The sequence below is a fragment of the Watersipora subatra genome, chromosome 10 (genome assembly GCF_963576615.1).
Source record: "Watersipora subatra chromosome 10, tzWatSuba1.1, whole genome shotgun sequence".
In the NCBI taxonomy this organism is placed as follows: domain Eukaryota; kingdom Metazoa; phylum Bryozoa; class Gymnolaemata; order Cheilostomatida; family Watersiporidae; genus Watersipora; species Watersipora subatra.
The window spans coordinates 30,616,773-30,630,169 of NC_088717.1; the positions used below are offsets into that span (position 1 = coordinate 30,616,773).

Below are 13,397 nucleotides of genomic sequence, written 5' to 3' on the forward strand. Positions count from 1 at the left end.
TGCAACACAGTATAGGGTTGAATTTTTTTTATGGGACGAATGTCCAAAAATGCTCCGGATGTAACGCCTTACGTTGAAAAGGCGAGAGGCCATATATGTAGTTTATATAGTAGATTTTATTGATAATAAATTTTATCAACACAACCACATTACTGCTGCACAGTTTGTATATACCATGTCAAAACACAGGCTATAGACGAAGAACTGGTGAGTCATGATTAGTGTTTCAAGCATACAGAAGTCTCAATTCAATAAAAGCTGGCGATAGCTAAGCGGTGCAACAGCAAAATATTTTCTAGAATTTCTTAAAATATGTAAAACTTTTCCATACTGCCAGTTTGAACGGCGTCAGTTACGACTGATGCATTGTAGACTAGCTGTAAAACACATTGCATATCTCCAATGGGCTCTCCAACATTATTGACATGTACAACTGCATATGTGTATGCAGTCAGATCAGCACAAAAATTTCAGAAGATTGCATATTTGGAGTTGTTTTACGGTATGAAAGACAACTCTCAATAAAACTATTGCTTTACGTAAATCTGTTCCCGAACACGGGTAATACAGCTAGTCGTGGTCTATAAATACAATGAGATTAATCATAAAAAAGAAAGGTTGTGGATGCAAACCAATAATAATGAAGTTATGTTTAAGCCCACAAATAAAAAATTAATTCAAGTTTTTCCTTTTTGCATGGCCAAAAGGGGTGAGTTTGGATAAATTTTTGAGCAGACTAGGCAATTTACATGTATTTTACTGTTCTTATAACATAAATTCCCTATAATGTAAACCTTCCTGGAATGGATTATTTACGTTGGAGCGCCTGTATTTTAGACTCACTATGATGTAATGGTAATGAATAACGAGTTTATTTTAAACTCTTTGACAAATAAAGCTTAGCGCTGCGTTTAACTTGGCAACATATTTCAGCAGCGGGCTGCCGAATTTTGGAAATTCAAATCTTACCGCACGCGTATGCAAAGAAAGAGTTGTCGTTCCCAGATTAAAATACAGAGTTAATTTTCAATGGTGCAAATGGCAATGAAAGCGATGTGTTGCGAAAGGAACTCGTATTGAGGCCGATCACGGATGTGGCTCACTGCACAAAGAACTACATAACACTGAGGCAGTCCGATCCGTAATACTTTAAAATAAATGTAACTGTATTGTGCGATGACTATCTAGCTGTGCTCATAGGCAGCATATGTGTATACGAATGTAGAAGTAATTATTTGAAGAATTATATAACGGAAACAATTTGAATGAACATATACAAAGCTTTCTAAGTAGTGTGACTTTTAACTAAACTAAATGTACATAAATACTGGGCAGTCTTGTAGCCTCAAACATAGCGTTCATTGATACTTGCATTAAAAAATAACTCTATTTGAGTACTGACATTGCTCAGCATGTTTACCCGCAGGAAAGTTTATTGGAATTATGACAGAGATCGGGCATCATGATACGGTGTTGCAGAGTTAACCTTAATAAATAGTCATTCGCATAGAAAAAAACTCATAGAAGTGTCTTCAATATTCAGTAAAAACGACACGTGTGTGGATGGAAAAATGCGAATACAATGTTGTAAAACTGCCTACCTGGACTTGTGTCTAAACTCTCACAGTTCGGACCAGATGCATACTCAGGACATCTACACTCATAATGCGCGACCTTGTCAATACAGGCTCCACCGTTATAACAAGGCTGATTTGCGCAATCATCAACATCTACTTCACATAAGAGTCCTTTGTAGCCTTGCTCGCATATGCAATGAAAGTCTTCACCTTCATCTACGCATCTAAATATCAGAAAACCAGGTATGGCAATCAGATTTTATATTTTCTCAAAGATGCTATCTTGTTCGTAACCTACATCATGTACATCTAGAACGGTCTGTTCACATGTATAACAACAAAGTCTAGTATATAAGGTCAAAGAACTTGAAGTTTGGGTAAAATTTGGAAATTTCGTTGAACTGTAGAACAGCATTAATTCTTGCAGAACTTTTGGAAACACATGTGCATATTTATTTGATGAATGGCTGATATGGAATTTCCCTTTAAATTACATAATTCATAAATGATGTTGTGTTTAACTATAAAATATGGAGTAAGGTTAGTCATGTCTATAAAATGGTACTTATATGTAAGCGTTTGAATAAAAATGTTTCACCCTAACAAGTGTGAAAGTATTTTTTTCCTATGTTAACTGCATGAACTTTATTTAATAAAGGTCATGTTTGAGGTTAATAAAATATTAACAGCATATCAAGCAGGAGTACTTTACAAACACTATTCCATGTATTTGCGAGATTCCACCTCCAATTTCAGAAAGACCAACATTTTAAAAGAAAACTAAAAGGATTATAAAAAACAAATACACAACAACAGGACTAAATAAATCCAAAAAAGGTTACTGAATTTACTAATTTACCGAATTCTGTGGGTATATATTTGTACCCGCTCTCCTTGAATTTACTGAATCTTACGGTTATATATTTGTACCCGCTGTCCTTGGGAGTTACTGAATCTTATGGTTATATATTTGTACCCGCTGTCCTTAGACTTACTGAATCTTATGATTACATATTTGTACCCGCTGTCCTTGGATTTACTGAATCTGAAGATTATATATTTGTACCCACCCTCCTTGGATTTACTGAATCTTATGGTTATATATTTGTAACAACTGTCCTAAGATTAACTGAATCTTATGGTTATATATTTGTACCCACTGTCCTTGGATTTACTGAATCTTATGATTGTATATTTGTACCCACCCTCCTTGGATTTACTGAAACTTATGGTTATATATTTGTACCCACTGTCCTTAGATTTACTGAATCTTATGGTTATATATTTGTATTATATATACAAATATATAACCATAAGATTCAGTAAATCCAAAGACAGCGGGTACAAATATATAATATAATATATAACCATAAATATATAATGTAATACATAACCATAAGATTCAGTAAATCAATGGACAGAAGGTACAAATATATAACTATAAGATTCAGTAAATCTACGGAGAGTGGGTACAAATATATAACCATACTATTCAGTAAATCCAAGTACAGTGTGTACAAATCTATAACCATAAGATTCAGTAAATCCAAGGACAGTAGGTACAAATATATAACCATAAGATTCAGTAAATCCAAAGTCAGCGGGTACAAATATATAATCATAAGATTCAGTAAGTGCAAGGACAGCGGGTGCAAAAACGTGCAAAAGTTTGAAAGCTATAGTCTAACTTAGTCAACACTGGACCCGTATCACAGCCACTAGCACTGCTCATATTATAGACAAGAAAAAACATGCCAATTTGATTAAAGTGCGGGCTCAAGCACATGTTTGCCAGTTGTCCGCGTACGCACTAATAGACTAGCACTCACTTTCCATGCATGCAAGGCGCACTTTTACAAGACCTTATGTGCTTCTGGCAGAATACTCCAAAGTATCTCTCAGAGCACTCGCATGTAAACTTGTTGACACGGTTAATACAAATGCCAAGATTCTGACAAGGGTGGCTGCTACATTCATCAACATCATCCTCACATAAGTCTCCTTGGTAACCTGGTGAGTATTGAATGATATTTATAGAGAAATAGATTAAGAAATTCCAAAGTCAATAGCCTTTTTTATTATCATCATCGCCATCTTCATCAATACTAACAAAGCAGTTATGATAACACTGATGATAACACTTATGGTAACGCTTATGATAACGCTTATGATAACGCTTATGATAACGCTTATGATAACGCTTATGATAACGCTTATGATAACGCTTATGATAACACTTATGATAACACTTATGATCACACTTATGGTAACGCTCATGATAACACTTATGATGGAACTTATGATAACCCTTATGATAACACTTATGATAACACTTATAAAAACACTTATGATAACACTCATGATAACGCTTATGATAACGCTTATTATAACACTTATGATTACACTTACGATAACACTTATGACAACGCCTATGATAACGCTTACGATAACACTTATGATGGAACTTATGATAACCCTTATGATAACACTCATGATAACTTTTATGAAAACACTTATGATAACGCTTATGCTAACACTTATGATGGAAGTTATGATAACACTTATGATAACACTCATGATAACTCTTATGATAAAACTTATGAAAACACTTATGGAAACACTTATGATAACACTCATGATAACACTAACACTTATGGCACACACAGAGATAAGCTTTGTAAAATAAAACAAAGCGTTCAATGCATGTGAGACATAAGGTTGTCGATAAATAAAATGCAACTTTTCATTTATGAATATATAAATATTGATATATATAAATATGTATATAGTATCGGAGTTCAAAGCTACAAATGTACCTTCTGTGCATATGCACTCAAAACTCCCTAGATCCACATCTATGCACTCAGCATTATTTTTGCATGGTGCACTTTTGCATGAATGCACTTCATGCTCGCAATGATGGCCAATGAAATGCCTCGGACAATGACACTGGTACGAGTCTTTCGAGAGTTTGCATATACCTGTGCATATATAAAAAGAAGAATGAAAAAAGATTCAGTCACCATAACCCAGAATAAAAAATTTATGGATAGCCAATGTGACCATAAAAAGCTAATATGACCGCAGACAGCTAATGTGACCACAAAAAACCAATGTGACCACAGACAGCTAATGTGACCACAAAAAACCAATGTGACCACAGACATCTAATGTGACCATAGAAAGCTAATGCGATAATAGATAGCAAATGCGACCATGAAAGCCTACAAAGCATTATTATAACTTAGTTTTGGGCCTCAATAGTCGGCTAACAATAAATAATAATTCTTGGCTTATTTGCTAAACTTGACAGGCTTTTGCTCCTTGCCTTGTGTCAGGTTGTCTTGTGTCAGGTTGTCTTGTGTCAGGTTGTCTTGTGTCAGATTGTCTTGTGTCAGGTTGTCTTGTGTCAGGTTGTCTTGTGTCAGGTTGTCTTGCGTCAGGTTGTCTTGCGTCAGGTTGCCAACAGTATATTGTTTCAAGACTCATTATGGTTTCAAAGAACAACTGCCTTTCAAACACCCACCTTTGAGCATCTGCACCTTCGAGCATCTGATTTCATCCCCCCAGCAGTTTATGTCTCTGTTTTACAGGAAGCGCTAACATTAAAGATTTAACATTAAAATGCCAGCGGCTGACAACCAACAAATTGCCAATATATATATAATATATATATATAATATATATATAATATATATATATATACTAATATATCTAGTGGAAATTTTCTGACCAAAGAAGTCTCAATGCCGAGAAGGCAGTGCATATAGAATTTAAAAGAAGATAAGAATTTTGACTATTATATTTACACTACTAATAGTTTTGTGTTGAAAAACATTCATCAGGTGACATTCATTTATGCGCAGAAGCTTATATATACGTAGGAACATACAAGCTAGGTAGTGATCTTATAATGAGGCATGCAAGCACTGTAAATTCACAAATTGACTGCAGTAGTAAAAGTGCGAAGGCTTGTATTAAAATTCTAAACAATAAAAATGGGGTGAGAAAAGCTGATCTAATGGACACTCGGTAGGTTGTCTGCAATCACAGCAATTACTGCAATTATTAGTTGTAAGTTGCTCAAACCATACCAAGAAGCAATAAACAAAAGTGGATATAGCCACCGACTGATATATAGAAAGAATAACAACAACAATAAGCAAAAGACAAGAAAACGAAACATCACTTGGTATAATCCTCCGTTTAATAAAGAAGTCAGAACCAACATAGGGAGACAATTTCTTAAACTAATAGCAACATGCTTTCCTCCAACGAGCAACTTACACAAGATCTTTAACAAAAACACTGTGAAGATTAGTTATAGTTGCATGGAAAGCGGTAAAGGTATCATTAACAACTGCAATAGCAAGACAATACCATCAACCAAGACTGGGAACAATATAAACCCAGGCTGTGATTGCAGACAACCTACCGAGTGTCCATTAAATGGTCAATGCTTTACTGAGCAAACTATATATCAAACTACAGTCAGCACAAATAACAATAAAGAGACTTACATCGGATTAACTGAAAATACGTTTAAGAAGAGGTATGCGAACCACAAGTCTTCCTTCATCAATACCAACATAAGATCAGCAACCAGGTTAAGCGAACATGTATGGTCCCTCAAAGAGAAAAACACATCATGCATACCATCAAATGAAATATTATCCACAGATCAGCAGCTTACAATAATGCTGCAAAGAAGTGCGAACTGTGCCTGTAGGAAAAACTCTACACTATATACAAGCCACATATGGCAACACTGAACAAGAAATCTGAAATGGTATCTGGGTGTAGAAACTCAAGTACATTTTTACTAATAAACAGTTAATAGATTAGCTTTTCTCACCCCATTTTTATTGTTTAGAATTTTAATACAAGCCTTCGCACTTTTACTACTGCAGTCAATTTGTGAATTTACAGTGCTTGCATGCCTCATTATAAGATCACTACCTAGCTTGTATGTTCCTACGTATATATAAGCTTCTGCGCATAAATGAATGTCACCTGATGAATGTTTTTCAACACGAAACTATTAGTAGTGTAAATATAATAGTCAAAATTCTTATCTTCTTTTAAATTATGCTATATATATTATATATTTATTTCATATATATATATATCATATATATATTAATGAAACTAATAAATATATATATAAATACATACATTATGTATCTATATATATATTTCTCAAAGTCCGTCTGAAAATCGTCTGTTGGAAATCCGGCTATAGCTATTATTAAAAAACCTGAGCTGGACAACAATGCAGACTCAAAGTCATGGCTTACCGTCATTAGAAGCCTAACCTTATTAACTAGCTTAGTGGAGTTTTCCATTGGCAATATGACAGGCTACTAGCTTGAAAGGTACAGTTGTTTGACAAAGTTTTAAAAACTTTACAGTTGTTTTTATTTTTCTCATGATATCTAGTTTGAAAGTTAGAATGGCAAATGTTATAACCAATACAAATCAATTTTATAAATACAAATTAATTTTCAGTCCAAATATTCTTCTATTACACGGCAACGCCGAGTGGTACAGCTAGTATGATTATACAATTGAAATATAGATCTATATTTTTCAATGTATGTGGATATGTGGATATGTGTGCATGTGTATCCCTCCAGCTGGCACCTCCAAAAAAGTACACCTAATCGAGATTCAGTCAAATATAGGAATCTCTAAGAAACAAACAGCAGAAGTCAACTGGCTTACCTCCATTTTGGCAAAGATCTTCAACACACATTATGTTATTTTGGCAGTGGTGACCATCCCAGCCAGCAATACATTCACACCTGTAAGCGTTGACCAGATCTACACACTTGGAGCCATGTAAGCATGGATCACTTTCACATTCGTCTATGTTCATGTGGCAATGATGCCCAACAAACCCTGAAAAACACCGTAAATATCAACTGGTGCAACATGGAAAGGTTGCAGTATTAAGCCTTAAATTTTATGGTACACATGCATTTGATATGAGATCTATTAAATATCATAACATCAAGAATGTGCCAAGAAAAAAAGGAAAACAACCAGAAGATGATAGACGATTACCAATTTACAAAAATGTTTAAAGACTGGATCATCAAGACTTACCATGAACAGTGAAAGTTGAACCTTAAAATGATGAAGGCCAAATGACTTACGCAGTTGCCTGTTTTTAAAGGTTTACTTCCAACAAAATTTGCATTACAGTTATTTAGTATCAAAAGATTCACCATGTGTGTTGTGGCCACTTGTGGGTGCAAAATATGTGGAAATGTGATTACAAACTCTTAAGAGCTCAAAAATGAACAGTTATTTGCCGCGATCACGAAACTGCTGTAGATTGGAATAAATTTATTTCTCTGATGTAGTCAATTCATTTGGTTATTGTTTTGTCACGTGATGCTCTCACGTGAATTGAAAGGCCAATAAGAAACTCAATATAAAACTTCTCGTAGCACTCTTTTATGACAAACACTTTGGGTTTTACCAAAAAGCCCGTATCAAATTTAGATGCTTGCTACTTTAGTCTTGTTTCGGCTTGGTCTAATTGTTTAGTTGTAATCTGATCATGTGACCCATACTTCCTGCCAAACAGCACAAACAATTTTTGCAGCATTTTTTGACTATCACAGGTGGGGGTCCTCCCATGTTTTGTGACGATTCTGACGACCCGACGACAGGGATATTTGAAAAGTGACAGACGAGACGACCATTTACCAATGTAGGTGACGAGGATTGCGTAAATAGGATTACTAAAGGTACGGCTGCACGTAGCGAATTTTTCGTTGGTTCGGAGTTCTGGCCGAAATCACGAAAAACGCAGAATTAATCGATCAAAATTCACAGAATTATTTGAGCTGTGCATGCCCACCGAGTTCGTCGACGAAACGCTTTTAACAGATTAAACAAATTATTAGCGAGCACGATTCTAGCAGCTTTAGCAATTAGTATAGTCCAAGACATGTACCGTGACACACAATAAAAATACGGAAGCATCTCAACATAGAACACACGATGTAACTGTTTAAGTCGCGCTATTATTAGTTAGCAAACACGACTTAAGCAAATTTTAAGATATACGTAGTCCGTAAACATAATGCGACACACAAAAAAATTATTACAGAAAGTTATCATAGTAAATACGATGCAACTGACTTGTTTGCGCTAGAGATGTCGACATTTTCTACCATAAAACTTTTGCTGCTAAAAAGGAAATATAATTAAAAAATAAACAAATTGTAGCTATAGCGTTCAAACAATAAATACATTCAATAACGCAATTTAAGCAATGGCATCGTGTGTACTATGTTGAATTGCACTTATACTTTTACTATTGTGTGTCATTATACGTCTCTTTGACTATACTAATTGCAAAAGCTGCTGAGATCGTGCTCGTTAGCACGATTCTAGCAGCGCAGAATAATTCTGTGTGTTTCAATCATTTCGTGATTTTGGTTAGAACCAACGGAAATTTTGTTACGTGTTGCCGTACCGTTACTAACTTATTATTTGTTCATAAATCACCACGGTCAACCGAAACTTCACTAGTTTTGGTTTGAAGCGTCTGGCCCAGCATTTATAGACTGCCAAATAATTAAAGCAATGAAATGCCACGACATTGACAGCAAATCCGTTTCCAAGTCTGTGACTGACAGTGATTATTAAAGGCAATCTCGGTCTATTTTCCGTACAAGAAATATAGCTCTAAAAACCTAAGACGGCTGTCACTCTTCGCGGAGTAATCAGCAACGCTCCCAAACATCACTAATATGTTTGTGAAGGTCGCTGGTTGAGCCATGCTTTTGGTTAGCAGAAGTTCAAACCTAGCGAGTTTCAGATTTTTAACGCAACCCAGTGCCACCAGTATAGATATTTGTATTAAAATAACGAATGTGAAGAAAGAGGTTGTTTTGGTTACCAATTTGAAAAAGGTGACAGTGATTTTAAAAGTGACGACAGTGATTTTAAAAGTGACGACAGTGATTTTAAAAGTGACTATTCTGACGACAGCTTTGTGTGGTAGGACCCCCACAGGTGACCAACAGGCTTGTCATGTTTATTAGAGGATGATATGCACTCCTTCAAGCAAAGGTTAAACGAATTACACAAATTTTTACGGTAGGTTTTGAGATATCAGCGCTCGAGTAAGAGCATTACAATGATGATGAAATAGACGTGTAAGAACAATAGACATGGTTTATTGAATGCGTGAAGTATATTTGTAAAAATATTTCGACGAATAAGGTTGCATAAAAGTGTGAACAGAAGCCATCTTTTTGTGCTACGTCCTATTTGAGTCGTTTTAGAAAGGGATTCTAATCTATGGCAGTTTTGTGATGGCGGCGATTAACTGTTCGTTTTTGAGCTTTTAAGAGCATTTAATCACATTTCCGCATACTTTGCACCCACAAGTGACCACAAAACACATGGTGAATCTTTTGATACTACAACACAGCAGAGTAAGACATGGTGAATTTTTTGATACCAAATAACTGTAATGTGAATTTTGTTGCTATTCAACCTTTAAATAAACAAGAAAGCGCAATTGTATAAAGTCATTAGCTAGAAAAACTATTTCCATGAAGGAGATTTCAACAATCGTAACATTCCTTGTAGGCTAGGTGGATTTCACAAGCTTCATCTAGCAAATGCAGTTTTGGTGCTGCAGTAGGTGCTCTCAGAATATAAACCTCCTATAATGTAAATTCCCCAAAACGTAAATAATTTATGTAAAGCTTTTGTTTCGTATTATGTAGGAAATTCCATGTAACATAAAGTATGAAGTCAGTGCAAGTGCTGAAATTTGGTTTAAATATCAATAATCTCGTAATTAGCCTCAAAATATCACTTTCTCTCTATTATATATACTAGTATCTTGGCAGCCTAAACCATCGTGAGAGATCGGTAGGTGTCGGCAGGCGTGCTGATAAAGCATGACAAATAATTAGCTGCACAATTATACATAAATACGTAAAGGCAATCGATTGGTGCGGGTGTTAGAGTGTCGGTATACTAATCCAAATGTCACGAGTTTTGCGTATAGAAAATGATAGTGAACTGACATAAAAGGTGTGCGCTCTCCTTAACTTATTGGCATAAAAGGTGTGCGCTCTCCTTAACTTATTGACATAAAAGGTGTGCGCTCTCCTTAACTTATTGACATAAAAGGTGTCTGCTCTCCTTAACTTATTGACATAAAAGGTGTGTGCTCTCCTTAACTTATTGACATAAAAGGTGTGTGCTCTCCTTAACTTATTGACATAAAAGGTGTGTGCTCTCCTTAACTTATTGACATAAAAGGTGTCTGCTCTCCTTAACTTATTGACATAAAAGGTGTGTGCTCTCCTTAACTTATTGACATAAAAGGTGTGTGCTCTCCTTAACTTATTGACATAAAAGGTGTCTGCTCTCCTTAACTTATTGACATAAAAGGTGTCTGCTCTCCTTAACTTATTGACATAAAAGGTGTCTGCTCTCCTTAACTTATTGACATAAAAGGTGTGCGCTCTCCTTAACTTATTGACATAAAAGGTGTGTGCTCTCCTTAACTTATTGACATAAAAGGTGTGTGCTCTCCTTAACTTATTGACATAAAAGGTGTGCGCTCTCCTTAACTTATTGACATAAAAGGTGTGTGCTCTCCTTAACTTATTGACATAAAAGGTGTCTGCTCTCCTTAACTTATTGACATAAAAGGTGTCTGCTCTCCTTAACTTATTGACATAAAAGGTGTCTGCTCTCCTTAACTTATTGTAAAATTACCTGAACCATAAAGTGAGTGATAATAAAAAGAAAAAGGAGAAAAGCTGTTGATACAAACCAATAATACTACAGTTACCATACAGTCATTAAATTAAAATGTAAAATTAGTTTTTTTCATTTCAAAGGGGTGAGTTTGGAACGGATTAGGCTATTTCCATGTATTTTAATGTTCATATTACGTAAAATACCTATAAAACCCTATAACGTAAACGTTCTTAGATTAGATTGTTTACATTTAGGAGCGTCTACTGTAGCTATGTTTATGTTGGCTTATATTACCTTTGAGTCCCCTACCATCATCTTTCTTATCAAGATACAATCTACTAGTATCAGATTTTTAGTAGAGTGCTCCATGCATGGTCAGTAGTTTATGAGTTGCTATATCTGTTTCCTTTATTATGCCTGCTGAGTATCTTATTACTGGCAGTGTGTAGGTATTTATTGCCATGACTTGATTCCTGGCATTGAGCGGCTTCGTAGGACCTGCCAAACGCGTTTCTTGTATTCGGTAATGGCTTTGTGACTTACCTCGGCTTCATGATTGATGTTACTTTGCATAATCCTTAAATACTTGCACCTCTCACAGAGTGCTCAGTCAAACCGAAGTAAGGAAGTAATAAGTATTACTACTTACCCTACAGGACGCGGAGTTAAGTTTCGTGCAAATCGCCTTTTTTATGTACATTCGCGGGTTAATTTATTCGCAGATTAACGCAATCACTTTCTATTAAGAATTAACTCTTTTGCAGCTAGCAATAGAATTAACCCTTCGCAGGCGTACATCACGTGTTTAGGTTTCTATTTAGCTTGCAACTGTGAGTCGATCATGCTAAGCTATAAACTTCTTGCTGCGTCCAGAAGTTTTCATGAATACTCATCGGTTTGGAGGCCTTCGATGAACCAACAACTTGTGGTAAGTAATGAGTTTTTGCAAAACCATTTACTAAATTAATAATTGGACTTTACTTTGGTAAAACGCTATATTAACTTTTTCCATTCCTACCATTTCGTTATTCATTTTAGCGTGAGAGAGGAGCCCAATAATCTGCACAACCCATTTGCAGTAAAGCTAATAAACGCAGACTGCGCAATGGTTGGTCATCTGCCCTGTGAAATAAGTAGAGTAAGCAGCTTTTTCATCCTACACAGAGGCACAATGACTGCATGGGTGGTGGATGTCATTCCTAGAAGATAACCAATCATTCAGGGAGGTCTTGAATATGAGGTAGAAGTGACCGCAGATGCTAACAAGGAGAATATATCTGCTTTAAAAAAGGAACATGAACGTCTTTGCGATCAAAAATTTTTAGTCAACTGGCAGAGCGTTGCAATAGTAAGTCACAAGAAGAGTTCTGATGAGCTAGTATTTACTTATCAAGAGTATCAGTTTAATTTCATCGCCAGACAACCGCTATATGGGATAAACTGTTTTTATTTACTCCATTGATTGTTTGTAAAATTTTATTTGTATTTGAAATATTGTATTTGTACACTCAAGTTTGTAATTAATTATAATATAACTATACATAACTAGAAGTTCCCCTGTCATACAGCCCACAACCAAAGTGATAATGGATAAAGAAAGGGTACTGCTGGTTGAGAAATGCAATATTAGCAGTCAAATGGCACTGCAGCGCAATAGAACTGCAATGGTAGCTGCAATGGCAGCTGTAATGTATATGGTCTTATTATGTACAACAAACAGCAATAATGAAAGGAAAAATAATGCAATAGTGCAATAATGCAATAGGAGAAATGCAATATTAGAAGTAAAATGGCAAGCTGCTGTGTAATATACACAGGTGGGGGAAGGGACTGTATATCAATGGTCATAGCAACCAATATTAAGAAGTTGTGATATTTATCTAGATTTCTGTGTTTACATGTATATCTAAAAGAAAGTATGCAGAATTTAAAAATCTAACAGATTTTAGCTGGTTGTCATGGAAACAGATGTATACCTATAAGAAAATGTAGGCCTATTACTTATTTTTGCAGATATTAAAAACGGCTTGGCCGTACCGCGATATTGGGCACAGCGGCAGTATCATCAACAAC

At 35.4% G+C, this 13,397-nt stretch overlaps 1 protein-coding gene across 1 annotated transcript in view; it reads right to left on the reverse strand.

Annotated features, from left to right (window-relative positions):
- LOC137406958 (protein crumbs-like) overlaps positions 1–13,397 on the reverse strand; it is a 97,915-nt gene that overhangs the window by 9,407 nt on the left and 75,111 nt on the right. Inside the window, exons 15-18 of the mRNA XM_068093558.1 lie at positions 7,302–7,478; positions 4,394–4,558; positions 3,407–3,587; positions 1,602–1,801 (exon numbers count right to left, since the gene is read on the reverse strand). Coding sequence (XP_067949659.1) covers positions 1,602–1,801; positions 3,407–3,587; positions 4,394–4,558; positions 7,302–7,478 — 723 coding nt within the window. The remainder of the gene's footprint in view (positions 1–1,601; positions 1,802–3,406; positions 3,588–4,393; positions 4,559–7,301; positions 7,479–13,397) is intronic.